The 19,001-nt window shown below is 33.0% G+C and overlaps 2 protein-coding genes across 5 annotated transcripts in view; both read left to right on the forward strand.

Annotated features, from left to right (window-relative positions):
* Positions 1 to 6,756, forward strand: part of LOC111001221 (transcriptional enhancer factor TEF-1) — a 71,643-nt gene extending 64,887 nt beyond the window's left edge. For all 4 annotated transcript variants that reach the window (XM_045631883.1, XM_045631881.1, XM_045631880.1 and 1 more), the window contains 6 exons: positions 1,135 to 1,175; positions 2,785 to 2,959; positions 3,308 to 3,388; positions 3,758 to 3,924; positions 4,169 to 4,403; positions 5,030 to 6,756. In XM_045631883.1, the coding sequence (XP_045487839.1) occupies positions 1,135 to 1,175; positions 2,785 to 2,959; positions 3,308 to 3,388; positions 3,758 to 3,924; positions 4,169 to 4,403; positions 5,030 to 5,143 (813 nt within the window). In that variant the 3' untranslated portion in view covers positions 5,144 to 6,756. The remainder of the gene's footprint in view (positions 1 to 1,134; positions 1,176 to 2,784; positions 2,960 to 3,307; positions 3,389 to 3,757; positions 3,925 to 4,168; positions 4,404 to 5,029) is intronic.
* A 1,759-nt stretch (positions 6,757 to 8,515) lies between these two features.
* On the forward strand, positions 8,516 to 17,611 carry LOC111001219 (lysosomal acid glucosylceramidase). Its single transcript, XM_045631963.1, has 12 exons — positions 8,516 to 8,641; positions 9,359 to 9,489; positions 10,932 to 11,085; positions 11,653 to 11,794; positions 12,302 to 12,458; positions 13,226 to 13,386; positions 13,853 to 13,976; positions 15,044 to 15,157; positions 15,757 to 15,901; positions 16,376 to 16,455; positions 16,766 to 17,046; positions 17,453 to 17,611. The coding sequence occupies exons 1-12, from the start codon at positions 8,578 to 8,580 to the stop codon at positions 17,583 to 17,585; spliced, it is 1,686 nt and encodes a 561-aa protein (XP_045487919.1). The 5' UTR covers positions 8,516 to 8,577; the 3' UTR covers positions 17,586 to 17,611.
* The last annotated feature ends 1,390 nt before the right edge of the window (positions 17,612 to 19,001 follow it).

The raw sequence follows: 19,001 nt of genomic DNA on the forward strand, positions 1-19,001 counted from the left end.
TAGGTACATTCAAGTCACTTTATAGACACTTAAGTTGACTCAAGTACTGTGAAGATTGTACTAAGCTGTCTAAGACATAGCTGAAAGTGTAACTAAATTGTATCAAGCGCTTTTGTTTACTCTACAAATGCTATTTTACCTATGCTATATTAAAACTGTTTCATCATAGAACTAATTCTTTCTAATATTACAATTAAACCGAAAATCCCTCATTTTTTAATATAACCTCCAGACTCCAGCTGGATCCAGAGTTTTTGGGCACAATAAGCTAGAATTAAGTCATATTTTAGATTTTAATTTACACAAAACTGTTTGAGTTTCGGAATTGTAATCTAAAAGCTTTTCATATAAAGTGATTTGTAAAACAGCCTAATATCTTCCATCTTTAGGCCCAAGTAACGCATTTTTTTTAATGATTCATATGAATCATTTAATTGTTATGTATATCACCTGTATATCAATAAATCATAGAATTGTTTTTTAATGAAATTAGTATGTGGTCCTGAATCTTTTGTTTTAAATGAAAAATTGGCAGTTTCGAAAATAAGTGTGACACGCAGTTTCTACATAGAGGAAACTTTATTATACAGAACATAAATAGAAGAAAATATATTTATATATTAAAAAAGCCCTTAGTCTTTTTTATAGTTAAACGATGTAATTCTCTATGTTTGTAATATTATTTACATAAAAACATAATTTTAAAGATCCTATTTAGTACTCGTAATTCCTGATAAATTAAAAGAACATACTTTGTGTGATTTTTGATAAACGCGCGGGCTCAGATTTGTATGAATCTGCGCTAAATATGTAAATGAAGTTAGCATTAATAAAGTTAACTTTGGGAAATCATGAGAAAAACTTAAATGATTTCATGGTAGTCGTGAGCAAAAACATCAAAAATTCAAGTTTAAACAACTCATTTTTCCATCAGCTTCTTAACAGTCAAAAGGCAATTTTTGTGCGCTTAATTTAAAACTAGTCGTTTTGCTGGTCTAACGAGATACATCAAATAACTTATGGCAACTGTTTGCAAAAGTTAATTATTTTGATTAAGATGTTAATAATCGACTGCCTAGAGTTTTTTGAATAATTTCTTTTTCCATTACTAATACGCCTTTCTTTTGTTTTCAGCAATTCTGGCAACCCGGTCTACAAGCCGGTACATCACAAGAGTAAGTATATATTTGTTTTAATAATATATTTTTTAATCATAATCAGCTTTCTCGGTACTAGTGTGACTACTGAAGATGACAATAGATAAAGTTATTATTTTTATTACTTCAAGTTGTACCTCCCATTTGAAAACAAAAAACATCGCGATGAAATTGACAGCTGTCATTCGTTTTGACAACTGACAATATATTTTACAAGCGTCTATACCTACTATGTGCGCTTGATGCTTAATTTTTCGTTTCACTCTTGAAAGTTGCCGTAATTTACAAATTATGGATTAGAATTTCAGCTGTACCACATTCGTAATATATTAAATCATTAATAACTGTAAGAACTTAAATTTAACCCAGCCAGAATGTTCTAGTATATAATATCATAATCATCATCATCAAATAAAATCATGTTGAATAATTAAGCATCATGCGCACAAACTATAATTTTATTTTACTTACATCTAAGTATGTTACCTCAATGAATAAAATATATTAAGACTGAATGCGTTACTCAGAGCTTGTATATTTCTGTATATTGTGTACGCAATGAGATCACCACGGAAGCAGTGAGAGTGTTAAACAAACCGGTGCTCAGCCGGAGATCTGAGGCTCGCAGTAGACGCTGCTAATCGCCAAAACATTCAGAGCAGATTCCGTTTAAAAAAAAGTCCCATAGTAAATGCTAATTGTCCTCACGTTTCGTTCCAAATACAACTTACTCACATACGATTAGACTTAAAGTATTATTCGTTAGTTTTTGTCGTTTTTTTTATAGAACAGGGGGCAAACGGGCAGGAGGCTTATCTGATGTTAAGTGATACCGCCGCCCATGGACACTCTCAATGGCCAGAGGGCGGCCTCTCGCGAGTGCGTGGCCGGCCTTTTAAGAATTGGTACGCTCTTTTCTTGAAGGACCCTAAGTCGAATTGGTTCGGAAATACTAGCCTCTCGTTTGACATTAGCCTTTATGACGTTATCGTATTGTTTGTCTTTAAATAACAATATCCACAGACAGTACAGATAGTTAAGTGGCAATTAATTAAACTGTAAATGATATAAAGAAACGTGTTGTTTGCACCTGTCAACTTGTCTCTGGAATATAATTTTTTACACATGTTTATTAATATCATCGATATTTACAAAGACAAATAAGTGATTTTCATCAGTAGAATCGATTTCATAAGGGCATATACTGCGTTAAGGTTTAAGAGTACATAAAAATAACATGGTATAAAAATTTAAGGCATGTAACGGGCGGCATTATCGCTAACAAACGATTTCATCCAGGCAACCCTGTTAAGAACCTTGTACTAAAATAATAAAATAAAAATTAAACAAACGAAAATTTGAAGACTATTTTTGACGGATGGAAATGCGCATCAGGCTTATGTCTCTGGTAATCAGAGAACCGAGTTGGAATAACCACTTTCTTTTCTTCCTTTCTCTTCTTTGGAAGGTTCTTACTTGGAGCTGACACAGTAATTCTTTCCCCTAAAATCTAAAGTATTACACCAGTAAAGGCAATTGAATCTACTGGCTTATTTAAGAAGTACAAAAAATATTATTATAACAATTGGTTAAAACTAATGTATTATTATATTTTTAACCTTTCCAGTGTAAAACCTTTCCCCGGTGCGGGTTACAAAGGCGTCCCGGGCGTGGGCGGCGTAGTCCCGGGCGGGACGGATGTGGCCCCCCCGCCGCCCTGGGAAGGAAGAGCAATAGCTACGCACAAACTACGCCTAGTGGAGTTTTCAGCCTTTGTAGAACACCCTAGAGATCCTGATACGGTAAGATTTAATATTTTATTTTCTTCGAAATATTTTTAGCAGAAAGAAACCATTTAAATGTTCAAACAAAATCCTTGAAAAATCTTCGGTTCTTTCGAACCTATAATAAAGAAAACTTAGAAAACATGCAACTTTTCTGATGTATTTCTTTTAAAACGGGATTTCTTAATAGCCGTTCAACGAATCGAGTTTTAGTTTTTAATAATATGAGAGGCTGTTGATGTAAATAATAAAATACTCATACGGTTTAAATTCTAAACACGACAAAATATTGGTTTTTGTTACGCCAAGAGCTGTGCAAAATTTCTTTATTCAACAATTCTTAAAAAAAAAAGTTTTTTTTTTCAGTATCCCCCGAGCACGGCGTCGGCGCAGCATCTCTTTGTACATATAGGTGGTACTGTCACGTATGCGGATCCCTTATTAGAGGTAAATAATGTACTTTATATATGTATTTATGAAGTAATAATATATCTGTTCCATCATCATATTTCCACGAAAAGAATAGAATACATTTTTATGTATAATGTGCGGTTCCTAATTATGTCTCAAAAGATAAACAGTCGCACAACGCTTTTTCTCTTCAGCATAATTACATAAATTATTCTAATATACATTTAGCTAAGAAAAAATAACAGTCATCCTAGTAATACTTAAACTAAAATAAATTATTTTACCTGAAAAATTTTTTTTACGGCCTTGTTGTCCGGGACTGTCTTCATTAAAGAAAGATAAACTTATCAATTTGTGAATTTTTTTTATTAATCTTAGAATTTAAATTTATATTTTTCATTCCAGTCGGTAGACGTGCAACAAATTAACGATAAATTCCCGGAGAAAAAGGGCGGTTTAAAGGAGTTGTACGAGAAAGGTCCCCGTAATGCGTTCTTCCTCGTCAAGTTCTGGGCGGATCTCAATACCAACAATCTGGACGATCCTGCCGCATTCTATGGCGTCACTAGTGTGTAAGTATCTTCTTCATAAAAAAAAATTCGAAGAAATTATTTTATTGATTATGATAGTGAAACTTTGGGGCATGACTGTGATGTGACGGCAAACATTTCTTTTATCAGCCTTTTGAACCGATGTTTAGAAACTTCCTTCACATTATGAGCATCAAATGCGCACATAGAAAAGTCAACCCTGAGGGTTGAGAGACGCAACCCCCTAGATCAATAATATATCTTTAAATATTGAATATCTTTCCAGTTATGAGAGCAACGAAAACATGACGATAACGTGCAGTACCAAAGTCTGTTCGTTTGGGAAACAAGTTGTTGAAAAAGTGGAGACTGAATACGCCCGGTTCGAGGGCGGGAGATTCGTATATCGCATACACCGTTCGCCCATGTGCGAATATATGGTTAATTTCATACACAAACTGAAACATTTACCTGAGAAATATATGATGAACAGTGTCCTGGAGAACTTTACGATACTACAGGTGAGGATTTTGGATTCTATGTTTTTATTAAAGTTTACCACATCATACATACTACTATATCTATGATATATGTTAGGAACTATTTTATCTGAAATGTATAGCAATTAAGGTAAACACAATATTACGTCACGCATTTTTTGGACCTTAGACCCCCCCCCCCCCCCCATGTAACGCGCCGTAACGTTTTTCTGTACCCAATAGTAAAACGTTTCGTTAACACCCAGTGACTGATTAAACTTAAAAGTTTGCATTTATGTGGTGTAAAGCATCGGAAAGTCGAAAATAATATTAACAATAACGCATAATTCGGTCCCAACCCCGCATCGTAACGAAACGTAACATTATACTTGAACGCTCCCTAAGTACAAAAAATTACCAGCAAAACTACTATATACACTGCCTGATGTATCCAGGTCCAATAATATTTAATATATTATTGGAGTAAAAATAATACATATATTTTCAGAAGGAATTTTACTATACACATAAATGAACGTATATGCAACGCTAGCGTTACGTGCGTACGTAAGCACGTAACGTACACGTAGCAGCTAGCTACGTGTAGAGTGTTTTATTTTTATAAGTATGTGTAGACGCGAAAGTTTAATTAATATTACAATTTCCAGGTGGTTTCAAACCGAGATACTCAAGAGACATTACTTTGCGCCGCGTTCGTCTTCGAAGTGTCGAACAGCGAACACGGCGCGCAACACCATATATACAGGCTGGTCAAAGACTGAAATTACCTTTTATGAGTCATAGACAACAAAATTTAATTTAAAACACTCGCTAAGATAATTTGTAGTGAACTTGTCAATATAAAACAACTTTATATTTGAAAGGAGTTTGAGGTTGTAATTCACTAAATTTTTTTACTTTATCTTTTCTTTTGATATCTGATTCTCACTTTTTTATTGAAATATCTTGCCTGATGCGTTATTTTAATATTGCCATTTTATTTTTTGTTATTTCTACTTTAATCGACCGGTTCGATTTTTGTCTGGCATATTTATTACTTTTTATTCAAACCTTTTGTATCATTATCTGAAACGCATTAACTAAAAGTGCAATAGAATGACAGTTGAAAATCACCCTGCAAATGTCAAAAGATACTCATTTATTTTTTTGTGGTCATTGTTTTAATAACTAATATAAAAGTATTTTTGTAAAATGAAACGAAAATTATTGTCTATTCTCAAGCGACAGCCTTCTATTATCTATGGAACCTAAGTGTAAAATGATGTTATTAATGGCTAGAGAAACCTCGGAGTTGGGCTGAATAGAAGAACTTGTCTACTAGAAGTGTTTGTGAATAATTGAAATACACACAGTGCCTCTAATAATTATGTTACATTAACATAAAATTGAGCGTTTTTAATTTTTTCACTATTCTCAAGTTTAGTGAAAATTTTAAAACATAGTGTAGGACATAATAGCTGTTAAGTGAAGCTTAAGAAAGTCTATTCACCAAGGGTGCAGTTTTATTTGCTATCTGTACAGTCGCTTTATATTTCCGAGAGGAATTTTTATACAGTTTGAACACCGTTTAGAGTTTTATACACAAAGTATCAATTTTAATTAAAATCTTAGAATTTTTAAATCTTTCCTTTTTCTTGTCGTATGAGTCATAATCTTGTTTTGAGTTATATCAATAGTATATTTTTATGACAAATCTTTAAACTATATTTTAGTTTCATTTACGTTAGAAAACTTGCCATTGTATATAGACCAATTTATTTTAATATCTTAAAATATTTCTTTACTGGTCACACTCGCCGTTAAGTAAATTCTCTTAAAATCGATGAAGAATTGATACTTTGAGTTATGGCGGCTATACACTCGCTCCCGGTCGTGATGTCTCAGCAAGTGGATAGTCGCCATTATAGTTCACTTATTTTACCACATCAGTTTGCGTAATGTAAATATTAATTGTTCAAATGTATTATACGATTAAGTAATGTTTGAAACTGTACAGTAATAAATATGTATTTTCTTAATCTCATCTCGTGTGACAATAATCATCGGAGAACTGCGTGATTTTTCATGATTTTTATTGGCAGCTTCATACCTTTAAGCACAAGGTACTGCTTTGAATGACTCAATTTTAATATTGTTTATGATATTTATTATCTGTGTGACGTTTTGTTTTCTCTATGGTTAATGTATGCGTTTTGGCGCGTCTATACTATTTGTCTTGTCAATTTGTGTTGACAATTAACTATGAACTCGCAAGCAACAATCTGTCAAACTAAAACTGGACACACAGATATACATGACAAAATCATAATTCGAATGTCAAATGGCCGAGAAGTTTAGTGTTTTTTTTTTTCAATCTAGAAACCGAGATACTTTTTTAAACTTTACCATTGTGGTATAATACTCAGTATCCAATTGGCGGTTTAAAACTTACATTGTACTCTGTGCAATGATTAGTCAATGAACATCATAAATTTGAATAGGTAACATCTATAGTCTATACAACTTGATATACATATGGATGATAAATTAATAAAAAAGTGGCTTAGTGCAATCGAAATTTTCTCCTTATTTACGTCTGAAGTACAAGCACGACGTAGCCCTCTCCATAACGTGGCAATGATTTGATCTCTCTTTTAGTCAAATGTAGAGTCGTAAATGCTCTTAATTTTAACAACGGTTACTGTGCATTACATCTGTGACTATAATTCTGACTAGACAAGTTATTAAATCGTACTTTAGTACTGAAAAACATATGAAACCTCTTTGAAATGAAAACGAAAAAGCTTGTCTATAAGAATATAGTCATATATAGATTAAGTTCGACACGCGATAGGAAATTATATGAAATAAGAGATTTTTGTATTTATTACATAGATTTATATTAGGTAATTTGTAAAGTTAGATAAGCACGGAGTTTTTTTCTAATATGGCGATGGTCGTACGGAAAGTAAGTTAGTACTTAAGTGTAACTTAATTTTTCATTTGCTTCGACTTGTCAATTTTTTCGGCGAGAGATCTGTAATGTTGTGATTTATTATGTACTCAAATGAGATTGTCTCTTGCTTTTAGTTTATGACGATTAGTATAATTGTAAATATAAATTAGTGCATTTTTAGTTAGTGTTCTAAGTATTTTTTTGCTTCTGAAAGTCTTTCATATCGACAATCCGCCATATCAATACGAAAAATTTTATAGTCGGTAGGTTTGTGGTTGGTCATTTGTAATAGATTTTATCGTAGAAGAATTTTAGTTGATTGTTCTTCGAGTCCCTCCTCAAATGATCACCGAAAACTATCAGACACGTGTACAGTATTTTAAAGTTACGTTAAAGATTTGTATGGAAATTTAATTATATTGTCTTCTTAAAATTCTGTGTTTTTTTTTTAATTATTTATTTCGGATTACCTACCTGAGTCAGATCAATCAGAGATCAGCTAAGTAAATGTATTTAAGTGGGGCCATTCAGGTGGGTCCTTTTTTAAGCAAGATTTTCTTATGTTTGCTAAATAAATTCGGCTGCATTCTGGGAAAGTTTAAAGAATATAATTTTTTTGCGTAATAGGCTAAACATTAAATTAATGTAATCTGCCTTTTTCTGAAATGGATTACTTGCGATTAAATATATCGCGTAAATTTTTAAATCATGTTCTATATAAATTTTTGTCATGAAATGAATTCAATGTGTCAAAAATTGGCTATCATTGGATTTTCCTTATATCGAGCACACATCACATAAACTACTCAAATCCACCGTATATATTTTTTTGCCCACTTTAAGAAACGATGACATAAATGGAAAGAAGCAATGTACTTTTGTTGGAGTTTGGCGACTGGTAACACTGTAACACTCCATGGTAAATACGGTAGAAGATGCAGAGAGTCCTCGTTATTTGGTTTGCATAAATATAGATTGTACAAAAACTATTCTTTTAATTCATTTAGCCAGACACTATTAGCTTTTAAAATCGTCGTTTGTTTGAACTATATTTTTCTAAAGGTGATTGATTGCACACTGAGTAGATTCAAAAGTATTAGGAAAAATACAATTTTGGCAATAAAAACGCAATTACAAACAATATCATAAAATACTGATTGTTTTATGAAGTAATAACAAATGATAATATGAAGCTCATATATAATGGTCATTATCATTCACAAGTGTGGACTATGATGGTGATTCTATGAAAGACTAAAGATGGCCATTGCGAAAATAATATATTTAGTGGCTCTGTTATGTTTAGTATTTGTGCTCGGCGAAGGTAAGTCAGTAATATATCTCTATATGTATAGACGAGTTGTGATTTGTAATTTCTGCCTATTACAATTATATTTATGAGTGAGTAAACTGCTGTTTCTCCAAAAGTTTGTTTGAGAATCGAAAGCCGACGTAATGAGTTTGGCCAGGCCAGAGTTACTTCTTAATTTGTTTTTTAAAAGTAGCAAATTTATCCTGTTAATTTACTGGAATCACTAAGATATACGAATATAATATAAGTCTTGTCTGATCTTCGATGTCCATGGTATTAGCAGGAGTAGGTATAAAGTACTATAAATAGCTAATTATTCAAACAATTTTTTTACAAAGAAGCTACATTGACTATTTTGGTAATACGCCTGCTACCGTTCACGATTTTTTAAAAGTTTTTAGTAAATTATTGGCATTAATTGTTTTTTTTTATTTTGTTTAATCGTTTTGCTATCTTCAGCAGGCATATTATAGTAACAAAAACCACAACATTTTAATGTATTAACATAGTTTTGTTTCTTCATAATTTCATCTTAAACATTCGGTTAGTAAAATACGTTTATTTTGGAACATAGGATCATCATGGTATCACTTACAGTATTATAGGCACATATACAAATACAAACTATATCTAATTATATAGTTAATTTTTGATACCACCAGAAGATAAATTTTCAATTATTTAATAAATTATGTCAACATAGACGATATAAATTTAATGAATATTCAGACCAACCCTGTGCCTCACGAGATGGTGATGATGAAGAGAGTTTTGTTTGTGTTTGTAATTCAACGTACTGTGATACCGTATCCCGGGAAGCACCTGCCGTCGGATCTTATGTGATCTACACTAGTAGTAAAGTAAGTGACAAAAGACATTAGTGATTAGAGTAATATGGGTACATAGCTCAGGTAATATGGCACGCCATAAGTACATATATATTTTATTTTTTGTTAAATCAGTTTGAATTTAATAGTACTCAACAATTATAAATTTGAGGGGATTTACTATCCAAGAAACTTAGAATAAACGTTTAAACTTTGACAAATCTTAAGAATTGTACCGTGGTAGGGTTAATAGTATGTAGTGAGCCATATTACCTCAACAAATACAATAGTAAAATAGAAGAAATAAACTACTTTTTAGAACAAAATTCGCATCAAAAAGTCTGTTTCCATTCCTGAGTATTCTTCATAAGCCATATAATAAAAATATGTATTTATTATACATTATTATTGTATATTAGAACCTTCAAAATATTTTATACGTACTTGTGTATTGTTATACGATGTGCAATGTCGTATTCATTTATTGCCTTTATAATCTCGAAGGATTATTGGTGATATCTTTCATAATTTAATTAAATTGATACAGATAAACACAGATAAATGGAGATATATTATCTATTGTGCATTAAATAGCATAAGGCGATAACTCGGTGCAAGTATTAGCGAGTGCATTAGCGAGTTTATCCTTGCCGAGAAAAATGGTTTTGACAATTTAAAAATATAAAAGGGCTTCATCTATGAGATTTGAAACATCTCTAGAGCCGCCACACATGAGACCATACATTTAGCTGGGATGCTCACATCTACATATATATATATATATATATAATTCTACTTCTCTTCTCTTAAACAGCTGGACCGACTTGAATGATTTTTTTGTATGCGTTTTGATAGCGCCCTAGACGGTTTACATTCATAAATCAGCCCAGCAGATAGTTTTTCAGGTACGAGTCTCGGGTAGCTTAACTTAGCTCTTGGCGCGTAACAATCTGGGTTCGATTCCCAGTTTAAGCCATCTGATTAACTTTTCAAAAATGGGTTGCCGTAGTTGCTTCTTATTGCCCACCTGCAGGCTTGTTTTTTTTTCTTCTGCCTCGTAATAAGCTACTACGTATAAATATTAATTGTGAGTCAATTAGCCTTTGGCAGAGCTTTTACATATCTGTATATACATATGTATAAACATTAAACATATATGTAATAATAATATTATTATTACATATATGTTTTTCTTTGGATTTTTCGTTATTCAATTTTAGTTATACTTAGTTGCATGCTATTTCTAGTTTCTTTTTGTAAATTAATTATGCACTTCTTGTACTTTACCCTCTGTCAGTAGGGGTTCCTTTTTTTATTGTTCCATATTAGGGTTGTCTGGAAGAAATCGCTTGTTGGCGATAAGGCCGTCCGTTGCCTAATAACTTATGTTACATACTTACCTTTTGTTTTATATATATAGTTATGTATATTATGGTAACGAAGTATAAATAAAAATAAATAAAGAAAAATTTCAGTCGGGAAAAAGGTTGGAAAAATCAAATGGTACGATTGAAACATATTCCAACTTGGCTCAAGGGCAATCTCAAGAATGTGATATTTCTGACTTGTATAGTGCAATGGCACAAGACAGTAATCAAAACACAACCGATGAGGATGAATCCTGCGCTGGTAAGTCATAAAATATACAATGTGGAAATGCGTTCGCAATTGCTTGCAGTGCTACAGCCGCGTACAAATTTACTCAGAGAAGCACCATTTACGTGTGTCTTGCGCACCTTAAACATTATTGCTTGTGGGTCGGATAAATTAATTGCACACTGGATGAATATACAAGAATTGCATTTTATATATTTATAAGAGGTTTAGGTTATAAGTTTTTAATTGATTTGTATATATTGTTTTGTTCAATTTATGTATATGTAAAATACGAAATAAATAAATACAGATTAAAATTTAATTATTTCAATTTTAGGCTTTCAGAGTAGGACTAGGTGGAGTAAGCTTGATGTTACGTGTGAAAGCAACGTTAAGTACCTAATTAAATAAAGTTAAAAACTCTTTATGTTATGTCCATTAATATAATGTTATTTGTCCACAAATTTCTCGAAAAATATGTCGTGTTGAGATGACCTTTTTAAATTAGATATTATATAGGTAGTCTTTAAAATGTGGGTAAATATTTCCTTTTAAACTGGTTCTTGAGGTAATTGTTTCATATACTTTAATTATCCTTAGAATGGTTTTGGAGTAGTGTCTCGTTAGACCTACAAACGGACAACAGAGAGCAATATGTCGAAGGCTTTGGAGGCTCTATAACGGATGCTGTGGCTTACAACTGGTATAAACTGTCAGAAGAAACTAGGTCACGACTAATAAGGTACAGTAAATAATGCCCAAGAATTCTAAAATACGGAATGTGTCGTGTTTTAAACAAAAATAGCCTAAATATTTCAAACTCAAGTTTTTTGAGTGCCCCTCTCTTCGAGGTCGTAGTTTTGAAACCCGGCAGAACATCAATAGACTGATAGATGATGTATGAATTTATTTCTATGTGCGCACGCCCAAAAAACCGACGACTAGGAGACCAGAAGACTACATGCATACTATAGTCACCTACATGCATATTAGAAAATAATGAACAAAGCAGATGTGTGACAAACCAAAGATTGTAGCACACTGATTTATGTCATATATTAATCGATTTCAAATAACCGAAGTTCACTGCAGTGATGTTTTAAATCTCTACAATCGAATTAAAGTAATTAGTAAAGTATTAAGTCATTTTATTCCTAGAAAGAAACTAAAAACGATCTAAACGCTGTCTTTTGTGTATTACATTATTAAATAAACTATCGTAAATACCTAAAAAGTATATCAATTTAAGCATATATTTTGGCGAAGATGGCTTGGGTTACAACATGATCCGGATACCTATCGGCGGTTCAGACTTCTCAAATCGCGCTTACACCTACAACGACTATCCTCTGGACGACGAAACTTTGTCGAACTTTACTTTAGCTGAAGAGGATACCGTAATGAAGGTAATTTGAAAGTCACAAGAATGCTTTGCTGTTTCTACATATGTATTAATTTACAATCAAGCTGAGCTGAGCTGATAACATTTTTGCCCGAATTCAATGACGTGAATAATTAAAAGTTTTATTTTCAGCAGTATTTTAATAAACCTAGATATTTTTTTTTATATTTAAAATATACTTTGTGTTTAATTCGTTAAATAATAAATTTACAAATGACTGGGGTGATACGGGAAAACTCGTTTTTATTTCCAAGGTTGTGGTGCATCCTACACCCTACCCCCCAAAAGTGTCAGGGGTAAGTGGGACTCGACGCACACCAGAATCTCTGCTATTCAGATACTGAGAAAATATCTCAAGTAGTTCCTACAAAGCTGCGTTCCAAAGGCTTCCGGGGTCACACATTATACCGGGACCTCAACAGCATGTTAAACTCAAAAACCACCGTTGCAGTACATAGCACGTAGGAGATGAGATCTTCTCCTATTTACTCTGCGTCTTCTAACCCTAGGATTCGTCCCTCCCTCCCTCTCTCGCTCTGTCTCCTTTTGTAACATCACTTGGTCAGTTAGGCACAACAGCTTTCCATACTTTGTCACAGCCGACCATTTGGACAACTCCAGATAAATCAGATGACAATGTTATAAAGTTTGGCCGCAAAACCTTTTGTTATACGAAACAGATATGGGGCAATTAAAGAACATAAGTATGAGGTCGGAAAGAAAGAAATTATTTATTTTACCAGTAAAGGAATGTTTATGTTTAATTTACAGATCCCAATGATTAAGGCGATTCAAGAAATTCGCAAAGAGGAAATTAAAATAATTGCATCCTGTTGGTGTCCCCCAGTATGGATGAAGAATAATGAAGATTTCTATGGCTACGGTCAGCTGAAACCTCAGTACTATCAAAGTTATGCTGATTATCATGTCAGGTAGGATCAAAAATATACGTGCACGTTAGCTAAAATTTTGTGTTATTTTTATTGATAATCTTTTCTTTAAAGAAAACTCTTTTTAGGTTTGGGTCTCAGATTTCTGTATCTGTTTCATGATAATTTGTTCATCGGCAAGTAGGTGATCAACCTCCTGTGCTTGACGCACGCGTCCACTTTTATCGGTCTAAGGCAAGCCGGTTTCGTCATGATAGTTTCCTTCACCAGTCAAGCTAATGTTAAATGCGTACATAGACCGAAATTCCATCGATGCACAGCTGGGGATCGAACCTATACCAGGGATGAGAGTCACACGCTGAATCCACTAGGCCAATACTGCTTGTTGCTTAATCTTATTATTATTAGGTATAAACCAAGGGTCAAGTTCATAAATATGTTTATCAATAAAGAAAGAAATAGTAAAACGTGTGTGCGAAGAATTTATATATGTAATATTATTTTCCAGATTCATAGAGGAGTATGAAAAGCAGGATATAAAGATATGGGCCATCACTACAACCAACCGTCCCACGGCTGGTATTATCCCAGACAAAAACATTAATTCATTAGGATGGTTTCCGGCAGATCTGGTATACGTACTATATATATATATATATATATATATATATATATATATGTATGTATGTATACACATACACATATATATATATATATATATATATATAATTCTTTTTTAAAAACCAATTCTTAAAAGTCAGACAACGCTCTCGCGAGCCATTGAGAGTGTCCATGGGCGGCGGTATCACTTAACATCAGGTGAGCCTCCTCAACCCTGCCCGTTTGCCCCCTGTTCTATAGAAAAAAAAGGACTGGTATTATAGATTATTTATTTTATCACTAATAGTTTGGACCATACCACACAAAAGTTGAGAATCGACTTCAGAGTAATACGTTTTTGTTAGTACTAGGTTACACTGCCAAGAACTAAACACAATTTGTATAAAGTTATTAAAAATGTTGTCTACGGCAACAGAAAATGAACCTCTCTTTTCTGTTACCGTCTTTTCCTGTTCAACATTCAATGCTTTTTTTAAAAATCTGTAGCGCTACAACCTTTTTAAGACTGGGCCTCAGATTTTGTAACCTGTTTCACGATCATTGTTAAATGCGCATATAGAAAGAGAATCACACTGCACAGCCGAGAATCGAACCTACGAACTCAGTTTCAGTCACACTGAAACCATAAGGCCAACACTGCTCTTGCTGTGTCAAGTATCTTCACAAACCAACAATGGGTGTGGAGAGGCGGACGCAACCACCGCATCGTATGTCGGGAAGCAGATTAGGCTCTGCTGTTACCGCATTCCGCTAAGGCGATTGTTGTTTGCTTGTGGTTTTAGTGGGTATGCACAATTGTGAGTTCCACATATCCCTCCCAATGAAGCAGTCGCGTTGCGGTAGAGTATGCCCAATGCATTTCCCCAAGTAAAAAAAAGAAACCCCTGGTGATACGCGCTAACGAAGTACCGGCTACTTCTTCCACATACAACTTCTCAACCACTAGGCCCAGCCATCAGTGGTAAAACTGGTCGAGTATCCCTTTAGGTTATTGGAACTTTCCACCATTTTACCTCCTCAACAGCTTTAATAGGTATGAATGAATTAATACCATACGAATTTATTTAATTGTTTTTAGGGCCGTTGGGTAGCAATCAATTTAGGTCCGACACTGCGAAGTTCCCGTTACAATAAGACATTGATATTTGCTGTAGACGATGAACTGCATATGTTGGACTGGTATCTCCATGGTGTACGTAGAAGATCAATAATAATAATATACATTTCTCTCCACGAATGAATGGAATGTAACATTTGAAGAGAGTGCCTGCGTCTGGTTCTAGTCTCGGGGTGTAACTCTGACAGTTTAGGAAATCGCCACGCTTATAAAACTAAGAAAGTCTGAGTGAGCAAAATGTACAGCCTTGGCTCGTAATTTTTTTTTAACAACAATTTTGTAAAATCTCATTTGTAGCTTTACCATAGTCTATGGTATCTAGCAGATAAATATAAAAATAGGGTTAACTCTGTCTTGTTTTTTTTTCTTCTATAAATATTAAAACTAGGCAATCGATAAGAGTTAGTAAGAGTAAATAAGAGTCTAACTCAAAACTGCTGAAAGCGAGATGTTGTTACAAATCGTTGGAGTTACGCCCCGAGAGTATAGCCAGACGTAGGCACTCTCTTCAAATGTTACACTTCATTCATTCGTTACATAGCAATTAACATTTTACTATTTCGCTTATATTCTGTCGTACGCGAGTGGTTAATATAACGTTAAACTAAAATCTTTTATTATTAAAGCACCTCGATGACGCAGAAACCGTACATTAATTAAATATGTAAAAACAGATGCAGAAAGCTGATAAAACCGTTATGAAGTATATAGACGGAATCGCGGTCCACTACTACAGCAGCTCATCGTCACCGTCTCTTCTTCTGGACAGTATCAAAAAGAAATACAAGAAGACCATACTTGGAACACAGGCGTGTGAAGGTATGATATTGTTATGGGTGATACTTTTTCTAGTGTGCAACTCTAATCTTTCAAAAAAATATTGTGTTCGAAAAAGTTTCCAGGGGAAATTTCACCAGTGCTTGCTCCAAAGATTTTTTAAGAGATTCAATGTAGCCATGTCGTGTAGAAGTCTGGGCTAGATGACGGCCAATCTTCAGCTCTCATAAAGTCAAGAACGTTGGTTGCAAGCCATGCTTGGGTAGTTCGTGCTATTACAACTCCTCAATGGATCTGATATATCCATCCATAATATTGCTGATATATCCATCAACCTTACATTACCCTCAAGCCAGTCGATGTCCTAACTCTTATCCGAGTAGACGTGCTCTTATTTTTATATGGCCAGACTATATTAAAATTAACGTTATTTAAAAATAAGATTCTAAAATAGTAAGATATCTGTTTCCATATATTATTATTGTATTCAAATGAAGTATTTTTATAATTTTATAGGATCCACCGGTTGGGATTCTACTGCAATTAAAATCGGCTCTTGGGAACGGGCTGCGCGCTACATTCGTAGTATTATTGATGTAAGTTTATTTGTTACAAGTTAAAAACACCAATTCTATACGACACTTTAATCGAAATATTTGTCATAAAAATATTTTTCACTTCCAGGTCCTGGATAATTCGCAATAGACAATCTTTTAATTTTTTTGTAATATATATTTATTATGAATATTTAAATAACTTATATTTTGTCTCATATATTATGTTGCTTATAAGGCATCGTACGTAATGTTTATTTTTATTCGTGTGACGTCGTATATAACTTATAAGTAAATTAATATGTAAATCATCATTATACATCAAACTTATTCTCATAGCACTGTTTTGCAGGACATGAATCACCACTCAGTTGGATGGATGGATTTTAATCTTTTTCTGGATAAAAATGGTGGCCCCAATTGGGCGGGAAATAATGTCGACGCACCAATATTAATATACCCTGATAAAGATGAATTTATTAAACAGCCAATGTTCTACGCTTTGGCACATATTACAAAATTTATACCCAAAGGCTCACAGAGAATAACGATTGTTACCAAAAGTATTATGGAAATCACAAATGTATCTTTCGTTACACCTGAAGGAAATGTCATAATGATTCTTCATAACTCGTAAGTATTAAACAATGTTTTATGAAAAATAGATCGGACCCTAACTAATCAAGGGCCTAACTAATTTTTTTGGTAAAGTGTTATATTTGTATGAAAATCACGTGACAAAGTTATTTCTTTAAAAATTCATTATTACGTCTGTAAATATATATATATAATAATATGCCTGGAAGAGATCGCTTGTTAGCGATAAGGCCGCCCGTTGCATCCCTTGTAATTTATATGTATTGTGTTATTTGTGTTTCTTTCTAGCAACGAAGTGTGAATAAATAAATAAATAAATATTTTTAATTAATTCAGACCCTTGAAATATGCGTTAAAAGGTGTAAGAGTGATTAAGACTAAAGATTTAATAACTATGTATTTGTCTATGATTAAGATATATTTATATTTTACGTATTTTCAGGAACTCCAGAACTGTCAAAGTCCACGTACGGTTAAGCAGCAAACGTTACATAGAAGTGGAGATTGAGAAAGAGACGATCAAGACCATCGAGATTAATCCAAATGAATCAATTTTGTGTAAAGTACAATGTTAGAAAAAATAATAAAACAATTATCCAATGTTCTTATTATTATTTATACTTCACAAAAAATCGCTTTATTTACTCATAAAAATACGCCAATATGAATTTCTACGTTTGTATAATCATTAAAAATAACATATAATCTATAAGAAATAGTCTTTATTAAAAAAGTTTAAAAAATATATAAACATTAAAAAAAGTAATTGATTTAAGACTTAAATTATCAAACAACATTACAAGCAGCAGTATTTGAAGACTATTGTTAGCTTGTAAAAAGCTACCATTAGCATAGAATAAAAACAAATAGTGGCACTACAACCGTCTTCGCCTTAGAGCTCTGTATCTGTTACACAATATTTTTTAAATAATCAATCAGCTTTATCTGCACGTAGATGTAAGGCATGCTGTATTTCAAGCGATGTTTTTTACGACCAAGTGTTCCGGACATAAGAAAGAAAAAACCTTGGTTTGAGCCGGGGATTGAACCTACGATTTAAGAGATGAGAATCGCTCGCTCAAGTCAACAAGCTAATAATAAAGCAATAGTGGAAGAGATGTAAAATTTTAATGGCCGGGAACACACTTGCGAGACTCTTGGCAATGTGGCCATGGGCGGCGGTATACCACACGGGGTGAAACGTGATGGTTGCATGATAAAAAAATTGCAATGATTGAGATAATTGATTGACAATTGATGAGAAATCATATGAGATCCCCGCTTTAACTCTGAAAGATTTTATTAAATATATTTATAGCTGTAGGTCCTGTAAATCAGCAAGCGATTGTTTTGTAAGTTTGGCAAAATTTGACCATGACATTCTCAAGGATAAGATATATGTATTTTTCGTTTATTATGTGTAATTTCTTCTTATCATATCTTAACTGATATTAATTAATTACCATCATCAGTCAAATTCAGCAAAAGATATGATTCATAAACACTGAATAACTATAATAAATGCAGCAGTTTTTTTTTTATTTTTCAAAGTTTTTTTGTTTATTTCTTTTTATAAAGTTTTGGGTATGTTATTACTATTAATTTCGAAAAAAATGTCCGATTAGAAGAAAGAAATAAAAAAACAAACTTTTTTGTTATGGGCAGATAGTATTGTCTAATAACCACAATTGAAAAAACAAAGTAAGCCTAAAAATAAAGGAAGGACTGATTTAAATACAGGATGTATGTATACAGATCATTTACTTAGCTAAAGAAATATTAGAAATCGTGGAACTCGTCTAGAGAGTTTGCTTATATTGCTGCTATAATTATTTGAAGATGTCTACTAAGTATGAGTTTAACAAATTCAAAAGGGATTATATAATTAAAGATAAATTTCAGAGTGAACCTAGTAGGCTAGAATTGGGTCGGCTAATGGCGACACTCGCTCGTAGGTACATACTAAATTTCTCATGTAATAATTATACATT

Source organism: Pieris rapae, chromosome 17 (genome assembly GCF_905147795.1).
Source record: "Pieris rapae chromosome 17, ilPieRapa1.1, whole genome shotgun sequence".
Classification (NCBI taxonomy): Eukaryota; Metazoa; Arthropoda; class Insecta; order Lepidoptera; family Pieridae; genus Pieris; species Pieris rapae.